Source organism: Hyalella azteca, unplaced genomic scaffold (genome assembly GCF_000764305.2).
Source record: "Hyalella azteca isolate HAZT.00-mixed unplaced genomic scaffold, Hazt_2.0.2 contig9584, whole genome shotgun sequence".
NCBI classification, from domain to species: Eukaryota; Metazoa; Arthropoda; class Malacostraca; order Amphipoda; family Hyalellidae; genus Hyalella; species Hyalella azteca.
In genome coordinates, this window is record NW_025939653.1 from 30,168 (window position 1) to 43,590 (window position 13,423).

Here is a 13,423-nt window from a genome sequence, read left to right on the forward strand (position 1 = left end):
GATCTTTGTTTCAACAAGTTCATATTGTGCGTATTTTTAATTAAGGTGAAAAAATACACTAAGAAAATTCCGTTTTATTATTAGCAATGATTAATAGGCACAATTCATTAAATAATCGTGTGTAACGGTCAAATAATGGTTTATACGCAAAATACGCAAAACAAACATTATAATTACGAAAAATCACCTCGAAGGGAGGGTTCGAACAAAAAATTTAGCTCCAATACAATGCATAATAATAAACCAAACCGTACAACTTGTACATAAAGCTACTGAATCATTTTGGCAATCTCATAATTTTTTAATAATAACTATAACAATTCTCTTATATTGCTGTGTAGCTTCGCAGCCAATTAAACGTTTTAGAATTCAAGCATAGATATTATTATATGTAATAACTTTATTATGATGCAAAATTTTACTATAATTATTCATGTTCGGGAAACCTTTTCTCGTTTGTTTCATTGTCTGAAAAATGATTCCAGTGCACTGGATTCCAATTTAATTTCTTTTTGCACTCGTGACATGCACAGTCAAATTAAGATCACCAATAAATTAATACGTTCATAATTATTAAAATTTCGAAATTTTGGAAGCGCTTTTCTGCCTTCCAAGTTTAGAAGTATTTTTGCATTTTAAATTTCAACTCCAAGAAATTTATTATTCTGATTATTCAACTCTAATCATTTGACTGCTATAGGTCATGTCTTGACAATATTTATTATTCTGATTATTCAACTCTAATCAATTGACTGTTATAGGACATGTCTTGACAATATTTATTATTCTGATTATTCAACTCTAATCAATTGACTGTTATAGGACATGTCTTGACAATATTTAATATTCTGATTATTCAACTCTAATCAATTGACTGTTATAGGACATGTCTTGACAATATTTATTATTCTGATTATTCAACTATAATCAATTGACTGCTATAGGTCATGTTTTGACAATTCAGCAATCATGGAACCAATAATCGTTGATGAGCTGAGGATAGCCTTCGACTGGCCGAACGTTCACGTTGTCGTACTCCCAGAACTGATCGTCAATTCAGCAATCATGGAACCAATAATCGTTGATGAGCTGAGGATAGCCTTCGACTGGCCGAACGTTCTCGTTGTCGTACTCCCAGAACTGATCGTCCTTGAAGAAGTACGACACTGTTGGAAAAAATGAGAAATAATAATAATAAATAACTATTCTAAATTTTAAAAAAACTTGTAGGAAATTTTGAAGTGCTGAGTTTCAAAAACTTGGAGCAATAACAGTTCAAGTTTTAGATGAAAATAGTAACAATAATTTCGGAATTTAAGGAGAGAAACATAACCGAGTTTTGACAAACGAGGAAAAAATGAGAAATAATAATAAATAACTATTCTAAGTATTAAAAAACTTGTAGGAAACTTTGAAGTGCTAAGTTTCAGAATTTTTGAGCAATAACAGTTCAAGTTTTATACGAAAATAGTAAAATAATGCCAGAATTTAAGGAAAGTAATAATAACAATAAATCATACGGTAAATGATATAAATCATACGACAAACGATATAAATTTTGTCAATTGTTTGTTTATCAAAACCGAATTTGACAAACAAACAAATTATTTTATGTTAAACCAAGCCATTTCGGAACAATATAATAATTGAATAATTTGGACAAAACGGGCCTGGTGAGGGATATCAATAATTATAGTGCAAGAGGTACCGGGTTAATAATTGAATAATTTGGACAAAACGTGCCTGGTGAGGGATGTCAATAATTGAAACAGTGCAAGCGGTACCGGGTTAATAATGAATTGAATATTTTGGACAAAACGTGCCAGGTGAGGGATATCAATATTTGAAAAAATGTATGGGGCGCCGGGTTAGTAATTGAATAATCTGGACAACTCGTGCTTGGTGACATAAACACAGAATTATCAAACGAGAAGGACTAGTAGCTGCAACATGGAATCTCCGTGGTATAGAATGGTAGTGTTCTTAGTATCATCGTTAGTAGAAGCAGGGGTTTCATCAATAATTGAAACATTGTATGGGATGCCTGGTTAATAATCAAATCACTTGGATACAGAAAAGACATGAAAAGCACAGCGTGTTCTAGTTATCAGAATATATGATTATGTGGAATTTTGAAGTAATCCTACCAATCGGTGACTTAAAATAGTGCGTGAGTATAATTTAGGTAGGAACCGAAGATTCCATATTATGAGTCTTTCATATTTAGAAAAATTCATTCAAAAATTATATTTTAGATATAAATAAACATTTTCAAAGAAGAAATTTTTCTATTCCGCTCCCAAAAAAAAATATTTTTGAACCTCTGAACATTTGACTTTTTATTATCTAATTCGCAAGAAAAACACAGTCATCAAAACTACAAATCTGAATCATCTCCTAAGCATGAAGATGGAGTTATGATATGCAGTATGTACGCCATCATTATTAGAGCGCAACTTCATTATATATGTCCTTCATTATTTAATTATTGAGAATTTGTGTAACAGGCGCCTGCCGTGCGCACGTGTGGAAAACAGGAGCACGTGTCTTGCATTTGCGTCACGATTGTCAATTAAAGAAATTTTTCGACAACTTAGTGCAATAACCTTAGCAAAAATTTTAATTACCTCAACGTGACTCATTACTATGGGCAGCACAATATAAATAACTTCCAAAATGCAAACTATAATTTGTTGAAATAATTCCTGTATATTCAAAATGATGCTACGATTAAAATTGTTTGATTTTTTACTTCTCATATAATGATTATAATCTAAATTTATAACGTGCACTCAAAATTAGTCATGAGTAGTGGCTTCGCCTATTTCTGTTCCTTTGATAACTGAGTAACCTGTCTGAGGAATCTCGTATGTTATATGAAGAAGCTAGCCGGTTAGCCTAGCGTTAACCGGGGTCGATAATTTAATTCGTGCAATTGTAGAATTACCGTATCCCATATCCCGTTAATAAAAATAAAAGTAATATATGCTGATTAAGAAAATACATGCTAATCTCACACAATCAAACACACACACAAACAACATTAAAAACTAACACAATATATAAAAGATATGTTGTAATCATAAAGTGTGTTTCATTAGTTAGGTAGCTATAGTTATGATTTAACTGCTATGAAGATTAACGTTACATGAAAAAAATAAGGTTTTTCTCAATACGAATTTATCCGTAGTATACTGACGAAGGCACTCACCGACGAACTTGCTGCCTAGAATTATCTCTATGACAGTAAAGTACGCGTAGTTAACTGCGACTTAAGTAGTTGAGTAGAAACTGACCAAAAAAAGAAAGAAGTAAACTGACCTAAAGAAGTAAACTTTATTGTTTTTGGGCCAAAAGAAAGCAGCGTCAAGTTGCGTCACGCTAGATGGCAAGCCCAAGTCTGTGAGAGGTCGGCCACGTGACAAATTTTTCTCCAGACCTCGGAGCTCGAAGAAGTTATTGCCTGTGGAAACAAATATCGTAACAAGGAATTAATTATTACATTTATTATCTTTAATGATAATAACGCTCAATTTAGCTTACAGTAATAACACAGGCCGAAAATTGTTGAAAATCAAATATCATTCAATAAAAATTCACGTCAACTTTGACACGTATGTCTGGTGAGACACTCCTCAGCTGAGTTCTTTTTCATGCAACAATAAAATCAGCAATGTGACAGCCGCGTGAATTCTCTCCAATTGAGTTACTGATTTAATCTAACAAATCTGAAAAATTTCTCGCTGACGACAAGCTATTGCGATTTCCGCAACGAATTGATAAGATGCCAAACGCGTTTTTCAGTCGCTATTCAACTTTTGAAGGATTATATTAGTAAAATTCCTAAATAAATGCTCCGTTTATAACAGTTATTATAATTAAGGGTAATGAAACAGATAAAGAGGAACTCAGAAAATCACTGGCTTGATTGAAATAACTGGCCTTCATTAAATGATGAAGGTGAAAACGATTTTTTAATATCAGAACAAAGATGAAGAGGAATCCTGGTATTGATTTTACTACTATTTTAGTTCACAATTTTAGTAAGAATCAGAAACAACAAGAGTTGCTCGCTAATCGCTAAGCAGCAAATAAATGCGAACGATACACATTCATTAAAAGCTTTACACATAAGAAAAACGAACTTCTAGGGTGTGCGCTAATTAAATCAGCATTGAATTCTGGAAATAAAAACAGAGTTTCTTATTGCCTGACGATTACAAACGTTCATCTCGAGATCTAATATGAATACTAATACAAACTAGAAACAAGCGACTGGTCGAGCAGGTGACCAGCAGATCAAATAAATGCTGCCTGCAACATTATCCAAACACAGTTAATTGTGAAGCCTAAAATTGAACACTAAATTTAACAGCACTGTAGTGGTAAAAGACAGATACTTGTTCTTCAGCGATCAGATAATATTTGGTAATGTCGATTTGACCATCGAAAAATGAGACGCAAGGTCACTTCACTTCTCAGTTATTTATTTCGTAATAATTTATTATCTCATGTCTCCTAATCGTTCATTTTGGGAGCTGAGCCTATTTGTCAACCTATCTTGATCTCGTATTGATACACATGAGAATAATTACGACACTTTTCATCTGCATCATCACTAACATCACCGCGATATACAGGAAATGACTACACTATTTTTGTCACTAGCTAACTATGTTTTAATTTCGTCTACTTAAAGAACGACTATTTTCATAAGCTTTCTGTATAACTGCTTAATACATCGCTAATTATTTTCTAGTTCGTTAAATCAAAAATTTATTACCCGTATGTTCAAACTCAATTTAAATAACTGCCCCTTCCTTCAACTATGCACCAAAAATGTGGATGCAGTATTGGAATCTGCGAAAAAAAATATCCGGCTGCCAGTAATTCGATTATATCAACGGAATTGTTGAATTTACCTCATTATTTTGCGCAACAACATTAATCTTTTGCAATTAAATAATTTCAATGGATATCAGAAATTAATTTTTTATTTACATATTTGAAAAAGGTTATTTTAGAGTATCAAATTCCTATTTGAAAATGACTGCTTGAAGTGACAAGCACTCTGTGATTCACTGGACTACTAGAGTAAAAAAAACTGGTACAATGAACACAAAAATTATGCATACTTACTATCTACAGAGTCGAAATGTCTACAGTGAGAATAAAAAATTTGTTTCGTAAATTTATCATACCCTTTTTTCAGACATAAATGATTGATTATTAATAGAGTAACGGAGTGTTGAAACTCTGACAGTTCCATTTCGTAGAAGAGAGAATAAATGATTGATTTATTGATTGATTATTCAGTAGACCGAAAGAGTATTGCGCCTCAAAAAATTCATTTCGTAGATGACAGACAAAAATGATAGATTTATCGATTGATTCTTTAATCGATCAACGGAGTGTTGCATCTAAAACGGTTTATTTCGTAGATGAGTGTCATAAACGATTGATTTTTGATTGATTTTTCAATTTATATACGGAGTGTTGCGACTCTGAAAGTTCACTCCGTACATGACAGACATAAATGATAGATTTATCGATTGATTCTTCACGATCAACGGAGTGTTGCATCTAAAACGGTTCATTTCGTAAATGAGTGTCATAAACGATTGATTTTTTATTGATTCTTCAATATATAGACGGACTATTGCGACTCTAACAGTTCACTTCGTAGATGACAGACATAAATGATAGATTTATCGATTGATTCTTTAAGATCAACGGAGTGTTGCATCTAAAACGGTTCATTTCGTAGATGAGTGATATACAAGATTGATTTTTTACTGGATTCTTCTATAGATTGACGGAGTATTGCGACCCTGAAAGTTCACTCCCTGTAGTTGATAAACACAAAAGAGTTACGCACCCACAAAGAAGATGATGACGCTGTCGTTGCGTCGCTGGTACGCCGCGTCGATATGTTTCGTCCAGGCAGGAAGGGCAGCGAAGAGAGCGCTAATGGGTGCCGGGTACCCTGACCTCAGCACGCCCCGGCTTTGGAAGCGCCACATGTACTAAAAGTGTTTAAATTAGACCTTCGTTGATTAGTTGAAATAAACCGGCCTAACTTTATGTCAGGGAAAATTTATTCGTTAAGTTCCTCCCACATCGCTACAAGGTCCGGTATATATGTGGGGCAACGTAATTAATGAGGTTTAAACCATATCGACAAATGGTCTGGCATATATGTGGGGGCAAGGTAGTTCATTAAGCATTACCCACATCGACACAAGGTTAACTAGGCTTGAGACGTCATATAAAAAAGAGTTTAATATACAAAAACGGGCCTTAATTCAAAGGTAGGAGAGCTTTCACTCATTTACGCAATACTAAAAATGACAACCGAACATTCTGATTAAATTCCCCAAATTTTATTAAAAAACTTAAAAGAAAATTAAAGATCATGAAAACAATTATAGCATGAATCCACTTCAATTAGTTACTCATGCGTGTGATATCGGGACTTTTATAATCAAAGAATTATATAAATTCTCGAAATGATCACATTTCCATATTTTTGAGGCTAAATTCATTCCACTAATTTCATAAACAACGTTAAGGTGCGTACACAAACAATTTATATGCACTTCATGTGGTAATAAATTAGAATAAAATTTTAAGCAAGGTTCAACATGAGCAATAATCATAGGGATCACCCTCTTAATTGACTCGCATAATGGCAAAGAAATCATTAAAACATGAATTGAAGGAAACCCAAGTTTCAACTCGCTATCAATCTGTGTCCAAGTGTAACCAGTAAATACGTTTTGCCAACAGAATATTGCGATAATCGGAAAGTTTATATGGTGTTTCTTACCTCTCCCTTGAACATGAAGAGATCGTTTCTGATGTTAGCCACGGCGTCAAAATTTCCTCTACAAATGTTAGGGATGTTAGCGTCAACAGATGAGTTGCCCTGCAACCAGCCATCAGACAGCCATGGGTCCGATGGATTTTCTTCTGTTGTTGAAATATTTTCTCTCTCAGCGTTATTTTGTCTTCTTCGTTGTAAGTCCTCTTCGTATCTTCGTATTTCTTCTTCGTATGCTCGCTTTATTTCCTCGTCTTCACGCCTTGCTCGTTCTTCTTGCTCCTTTCGCCACTTCTCCTCGCTTTTTCGTTGTTCTTCTTTTCTCCTCGCAAGCATTTCTTGATATTGTCTCAATGCTTCCTCTTCAATCTGCCTGACTTCTTCTTCATAAGCCTTTCTTTCATCTTCTCGTTTCTTTTCTTCTTCTTCTGCTCTCCTTACTTCTTCTTCGTACCACTTTTGTTCTTCATCTCGCTGACGTTCCTCTTCCTCTCGTCGACGTTCCTCTTCCTCTCGTCTATTTCTTTCTTCTTCGTCGTAATGCTTCCTGCGAATTTCTTCTTCTGTTGGGAATAAAGATGGACTCTGATGAGAATCTTGCTCATTGAGGATCCGATGGTATTCATCAACGGACATGGAATCTCCGTGGTACAGAATGGTAGTGTTGTTAGTATCATCGTTAGTAGAAGCAGGGGTTAGTGCAGTTTCCTCAAGATGACCGTTAGTGTCACTATAATCAAGATTCGGTTCTTCGCCGGCACAGTGATTAATATCGTTTTCTACACTACAATTTGTTTCTCCGTCATATGGATCATCGTTTCCATCGTCTGGTTCCAGCTGCTCACTGGATCCGATCTTACCGTCATCTTCGATAGTTCCGTCAACGCTGTCGTAGTCGCCGGAAGATCCAGCGTCGTTTTGGGTGCCATCTACCGACAATGTTGTTGTTGTTGTACGTGGCGTGGTAGACGTTGTGGTTGGCGCAGAGGCAGTGGTATCATCACTGTGATGCTGGTTGAAATATTCATCATCTCCGGGCAAGTGCCGTTGAACTGGAAAAAAATGATAAATGTCATTTTTCGCTGGCTCGGAATATAGCTCAATTGAGTGCTCATGTGTTTTTTATTAAAGATGTGAATATCTATTCATTGACTCGTCCAATGATCGATACAGTTAAGATAGAGAGAATGTGAATTGTGTGTTTGAATGTGAATTTTAGGCTACTTATTGTGTGTACCTGTATTCTAGGATTTGAACTAACGATGGAGCTGGACTCCGAAACGTTTTCTCTTATAAGAAATGGTGAACTTATTGGCTATTCTCTTTACTTTTAAATTCCTGGTAAATTTGCGACTTGAGCAGCCTAGCGATCTTAATACAGATAGAGAGAATCCATGAAAATTTTTTCACGTTCGTCATGAAATTATGTTCCATTGGTACTCACTATAGAGCTCGTACATTCCCATAACGTCGTCATGGTCGAGGGCAAAGTGTTCGGAGTTGCCCTTGTAGTACGGGAACATAATGGAAGAACGTACGTAGCTGTGGGCGAGACCCAAGGAGTGGCCGATCTCGTGTACCGCTACAGTGAAGAAGTCCAAGCCTGAAGAGAGGTAAATTATTTAATGTATCATAACAGGTAAGAAATTGTTAAGAATATTACTGAACAGGCAGGGGAAATAAAATAGAAGTCCAACCCTGAAGAGAGATGAATTATTTAATATATCATTACAGGTGAAAAATTGTTAAGAATATTAATGAACAGGCAGGGAAAATAGAAGTCCAGCCTGAAGAGAGATGAATTATTTAATGTATCCTAACAGGTGAAAAATTGTTAAGAATATTACTGAACAGGCAGGGAAAATAGAATAGAAGTCCAACACTGAGGAGAGATGAATTATTTAATATTTCATTACAGGTAAAACTTTTTTAGTAATAGTACTGAACAGACAGGGAAAATCAAATTAAAATCACATGTTAATCGTAGAGAATAAAAGGTTTAACTAAAAATCAATGCTACTCCCAAGCATGAGTTGGGTAAGCCATCAACGAGTCAATTTCCAAATTGAAATTTCTCACTGTCATCCATTTGTCATATAGCCATAATGAACAGATCAGATAATAATTTTGAGTATTGAAATGTACAATTTTCTCAAATGCTCTCGAAAAAATTCGTTACATTGAAAAAGACTTCTAGTAAAGTCATAAGTATTTAATGGAAGCAAATAAACAGACCTGAATACTCGTCTTTTGGGTTAATTGCCCATTGTTCACTCTCATCGAAATGAATGTCGCCTCCGTAATGGCCGGACTCGTACGGATAGTACGCATGCGCGAGCGTTCCCCCCTGTCCGTCGAATGGATATCTGGAAACCATGACACGAATTAAAAATTTGAAGAAAATGAATACGAAAACCCAATTATAGGTTTAATTAACATCATACTCAAAGAAAGAATTACTTTACTAGTAAATCGCTGGGAATCACCAAAAACAGTGGTCATCCAATGATCTCCTAATCGTTTTTTTAGCAGGAGACACTCAAATGGATCACAATTCAAGTCAGTGACCAAGGCAGTGACTCGCCTCCTAACCCTCTGTCGACCCCTGAGAGAAAATTTTGTTACCAGGCCTTAAAATGCGAAAAATATTGATAATACTTTACCTGTTTATCTTCCCTATTGTATACGAAGGGCTGACCCTTTGTCTAAGTACTAACTTGGCCTACCCGTCGCAGTGATCGTTTAGATACAAATAGCATTTATAACCAGTAATGTAAACGGAGACGAACAATAAATCACTAACTTGACCTACCGGCCGTAATGATCGTTTAGATACAAATAGCATTTATAACCAGCAATGTAAACGGAGACGAACATTAAATCACTAACTTGACCTACCCGTCGTAATGATCGTTTAGGTACGAATTGCTTGGACTATATCATTAATGTAAAGGTAGACGAACATTTAATCACAAACATGACCTACCCGTCGTAGTGATCGTACTCGGCGAAGAATATGATTATGTCAGCGTCACGGTCGGGTACGTGAGTGAAGTTGAGTCGAGCGTACGCACTCCACACGTCGAAGGCTTTACGAAGCTCCTCGATCACGCTCTCCATGTTGTTCAGCTTGGATGAGTAATTCTCCACACTGCAACATAAAAGAATCATCAAACGAGAAGAAATAGCAGCCGTAAACCGTCTGTAATTAAGATTTAATAGCAATGCAGAATGTAATCAATAACATTAGGCTATGTTTCAGCTCTATACGCGAAAATTTCACAATTATTCTCTCTGTTTACAATTTTTTTAAATGGATACAAAATATCTTTCTCCCTGCCGCTAAACAAGTCAGAGCTAATAAATGTTCACGGAATAAAAATAATTCCCCTAATGCACATCCGTGCACTAACTGGTAGGTGATGGTTCGTGTGTTGCGTGCACTAACTGGTAGGTGATGGTTCGTGTGTTCCGTGCACTAACTGGTAGGTGATGGTTCGTGTGTTCCGTGCACTAACTGGTAGGTGATGGTTCGCGTGTTCCAGCCACCGCCCCCCAGGACGTATCGCCTCGGCCGACCTCGTGCGCTCTCGTTGCCCCTCGACACGACAACGCCCTTCTGCCCCAGCGTCGTCAGGCCTCCCCGAGGGCCTCCTTCCTTGGAGGGTGGGGCCACGTCCGGCACCCCGCAACGCGGGGACTTCATCAGCTGCAAGATTTTAGGGAGAATATTTATGATGATTAATCATTACAATTTAGAAAATTAATTATTCAATTGATTACTGTAAGTTTAGGATATAATGTCACAAGATAAAAAGAAAATTTGGCCTGAGATATATAAGTCAAAGCAAACAAAAACACATTACAATTAAAATCAACTGGGCAAGAATGTTTTTTCATCAATTGTTTAAAAATGTCTCACCTGAATCGTTAGTTCGTCCAGTTCTCCAGTTTGCGGAAGATCGCCAAACTTCTGAACTTCTCTGATGGAATCTTTCATGCCTTGTGGGGTGAAGAGAAACCCGGTCGTCGAGTCGCTCTCAGGCACGTAGCCAAACTGCTGCATGAATTTAATCTGTCGACATAAGGCAGTTTTAATCAAAGTAAATAACAAATATGGAGATTTGTGGTTATAAATATTAAATGAGTTATGAAAAAGGGCGAAAATGCAAAAGAAGTTAGTGAAATGGAAATTAATTTGACAATGATGATTAAAATTTACTTAATTCTGTGAATTCGGAAGTGCTGCTAATCAATTACTAGACTAATATAAATGAAATAAAATAATATTGCAAAAACTTAGAAGAGCTTAAATAAAAATGTCTTATTTGGGACTTAATTATATCTAAGAAATAAAAAATTATCTTTAATTGCATGGATTTAAATTACTCACAGCAAATTTTTTGTCTCTAATTTGCTGCTTTTCTTGACTGACGTTCAATTGTGAGCTCCAGGGCGAAGCAGCATCTGAGGCCAAATTTTCGACTTGTAGTCTTGATAATTGAGTTATATTTTCACTCTCTTGGAACTCCGAAGTTCCTTCAGTTCCTAAAGTATCCACATGAAGTTCATCTTGGTTCTCTGGAAGCTCCTCGCCGATTTTTAAAGTAGAAGCTTCGAATTTCTTTCGTAGCAATGGTGGATTGTCAAAATTATTTGAATCGTTAGACTCAATAATGGGTAAATCGGAGTGTGATTCGGAATCATTTCCCTCAGAACTTCTTTCCATGTTCCACGTATCCATTGGCCAAAATTTGTCATGGTCACGAAAGGAGGTAGGAAGGCTGGTAACATAACGAGAACAACCGCCTAGTATGAGGCAGAAGACAGCAACTACACCACCATTCAGGCAGCCAACCAATACTAGTTTGTTTCGCATTACTTCCCAGTCTACCGGTCCGTAATCCTGCGAGAAAAATAAAAGCTTAATCCCAACAAGAAAAATAATTTTAACTCTTTGTTTGAAACATAGATTTTTGTTGGAATGCTGGAATTACAATGAGATTTGGCCCTCTCAATACAAGTTTAACGTTATTATTCAAAAATAATATAATTCAATATAAATAAAATATAATCTATATAAATAAAAATTCAAATAGATTTCAAAACACCCTAGATAAAATTCTAATTCACAGAAATTCTTACCAAAAAGTAAAACATTGGGAATCGAAACGAAATAAAGAGCCCAATTTACTAAAGAGCACTGATAAGTATCTGTGAAAATACTTTATTTCAATAAAACAACGAAATATTAGGATTGAGGTCAAGAATAAATAACGAGATGCCGACCACAATGAGTCACATGACCTCTCAAGACAATCAAGTCTTGACAGAAGAGGCCACAACCTCGTGAACTCATCAGACTCTATTAGCTACAATGAAGCTCAATTCCTCTGTGGCTGCCGTTGCAAACAATCTAACTTGCGGCCGGTCATGTTTCGAATCAAATGTTGTTGTTGCTAATATAATTTGTAGCTGATAATGAAACGAACAAAGTATGGTAACTTTAATTTTTATCAAACGTGATACTTTCTCATCGCTTATTAATTGCGGATCGTTACCGCTTCTTTTTAGAGCAGGCAGTTCGTAATGCATTTAAAAAATATTAAAATTGCAATTGGCATTTATCTGTTTAGTTTAAGAAAGAAATTATGTTTAGAAAATCTGCACTGCCCTTATTTTCAGCCCGATTAATATTAAAAAAATGCAGGTACATAATTTCAAACGATGAAAACCTTTGAGTTACTTATATCGTAACCTGCTAACACTCGTTATAATCGCCTAAAACGTAGCAACGTTAATCTAAAATGCTAAAAATAAATTATTTTACTTTGCGAAATATCGCTGAATAAATATGTTCTTTCCAATGATTAATATTACATATAATACCCACAAAAAATATTACTTCATGCGTAAATCTTACCTAAAACCAAAACTAAATGTGTCAAGACATATAAAATAATAGGAACTATGAACAATTTCAGAGCTTGTGGTGGGGTACCTCACACAGCAGCTACAAGGATTAGACTGAATATCAACGTCTTCGGCACATCCTTATATAGCCGCCGTGACTTGGAACGCCCTATCCTCATTCGTTCTCATCTTCATCACGTTACTATTTACTCATTCATTATGATACAATTTTATGTGACAATACAATATGATGGCAGAAAGGTATCAATTTACTAACGAAAATAGGACGCCTGCAGTTGTTTAGTTAGAGGCTATCAAATCCATTTATTAAACGATAAAATAACTCCGCATCCTAGACTGTCAGATGCACTAAATTTAAAATCGAAATGACTTCGCAATCATACATGCAATTACACTTTTCTTTCAATGGCGTGTTTTCAACAGGATTTTTCGAAGCCAATACTCAACACTGTTATCTAATATCTATAATTAGATTAGCAAGATATTAAAATAAAGGCAGGTACATTATACCGTACATATTATATGCAACAGCGTTCCCACGTTTATTATCCTCGAGGTAAATAAAGTTTGCCAGGCAGGCAGCTTTCTTCTTTCCGGTGGTCAATCGCAGGAAACTTGAGCATCCGTAACATAGATCACTTCCCACTTTTAGGATTAGATGATTAC

At 35.6% G+C, this 13,423-nt stretch overlaps 1 protein-coding gene across 1 annotated transcript; it reads right to left on the reverse strand.

Annotated features, from left to right (window-relative positions):
• Positions 1–1,056: 1,056 nt before the first annotated feature.
• LOC108669537 (matrix metalloproteinase-2) lies at positions 1,057–12,835 on the reverse strand. Its single transcript, XM_018156888.2, has 12 exons — positions 12,747–12,835; positions 11,217–11,729; positions 10,746–10,898; positions 10,342–10,532; positions 9,810–9,974; positions 9,059–9,189; positions 8,268–8,426; positions 6,830–7,875; positions 5,879–6,026; positions 3,322–3,463; positions 2,891–2,898; positions 1,057–1,166 (listed from the first exon to the last, which is right to left on the reverse strand). Exons 2-12 carry the CDS (start codon positions 11,700–11,702, stop codon positions 1,057–1,059), a joined length of 2,739 nt encoding a protein of 912 aa, XP_018012377.1. The 5' UTR covers positions 11,703–11,729; positions 12,747–12,835.
• Positions 12,836–13,423: the final 588 nt, after the last annotated feature.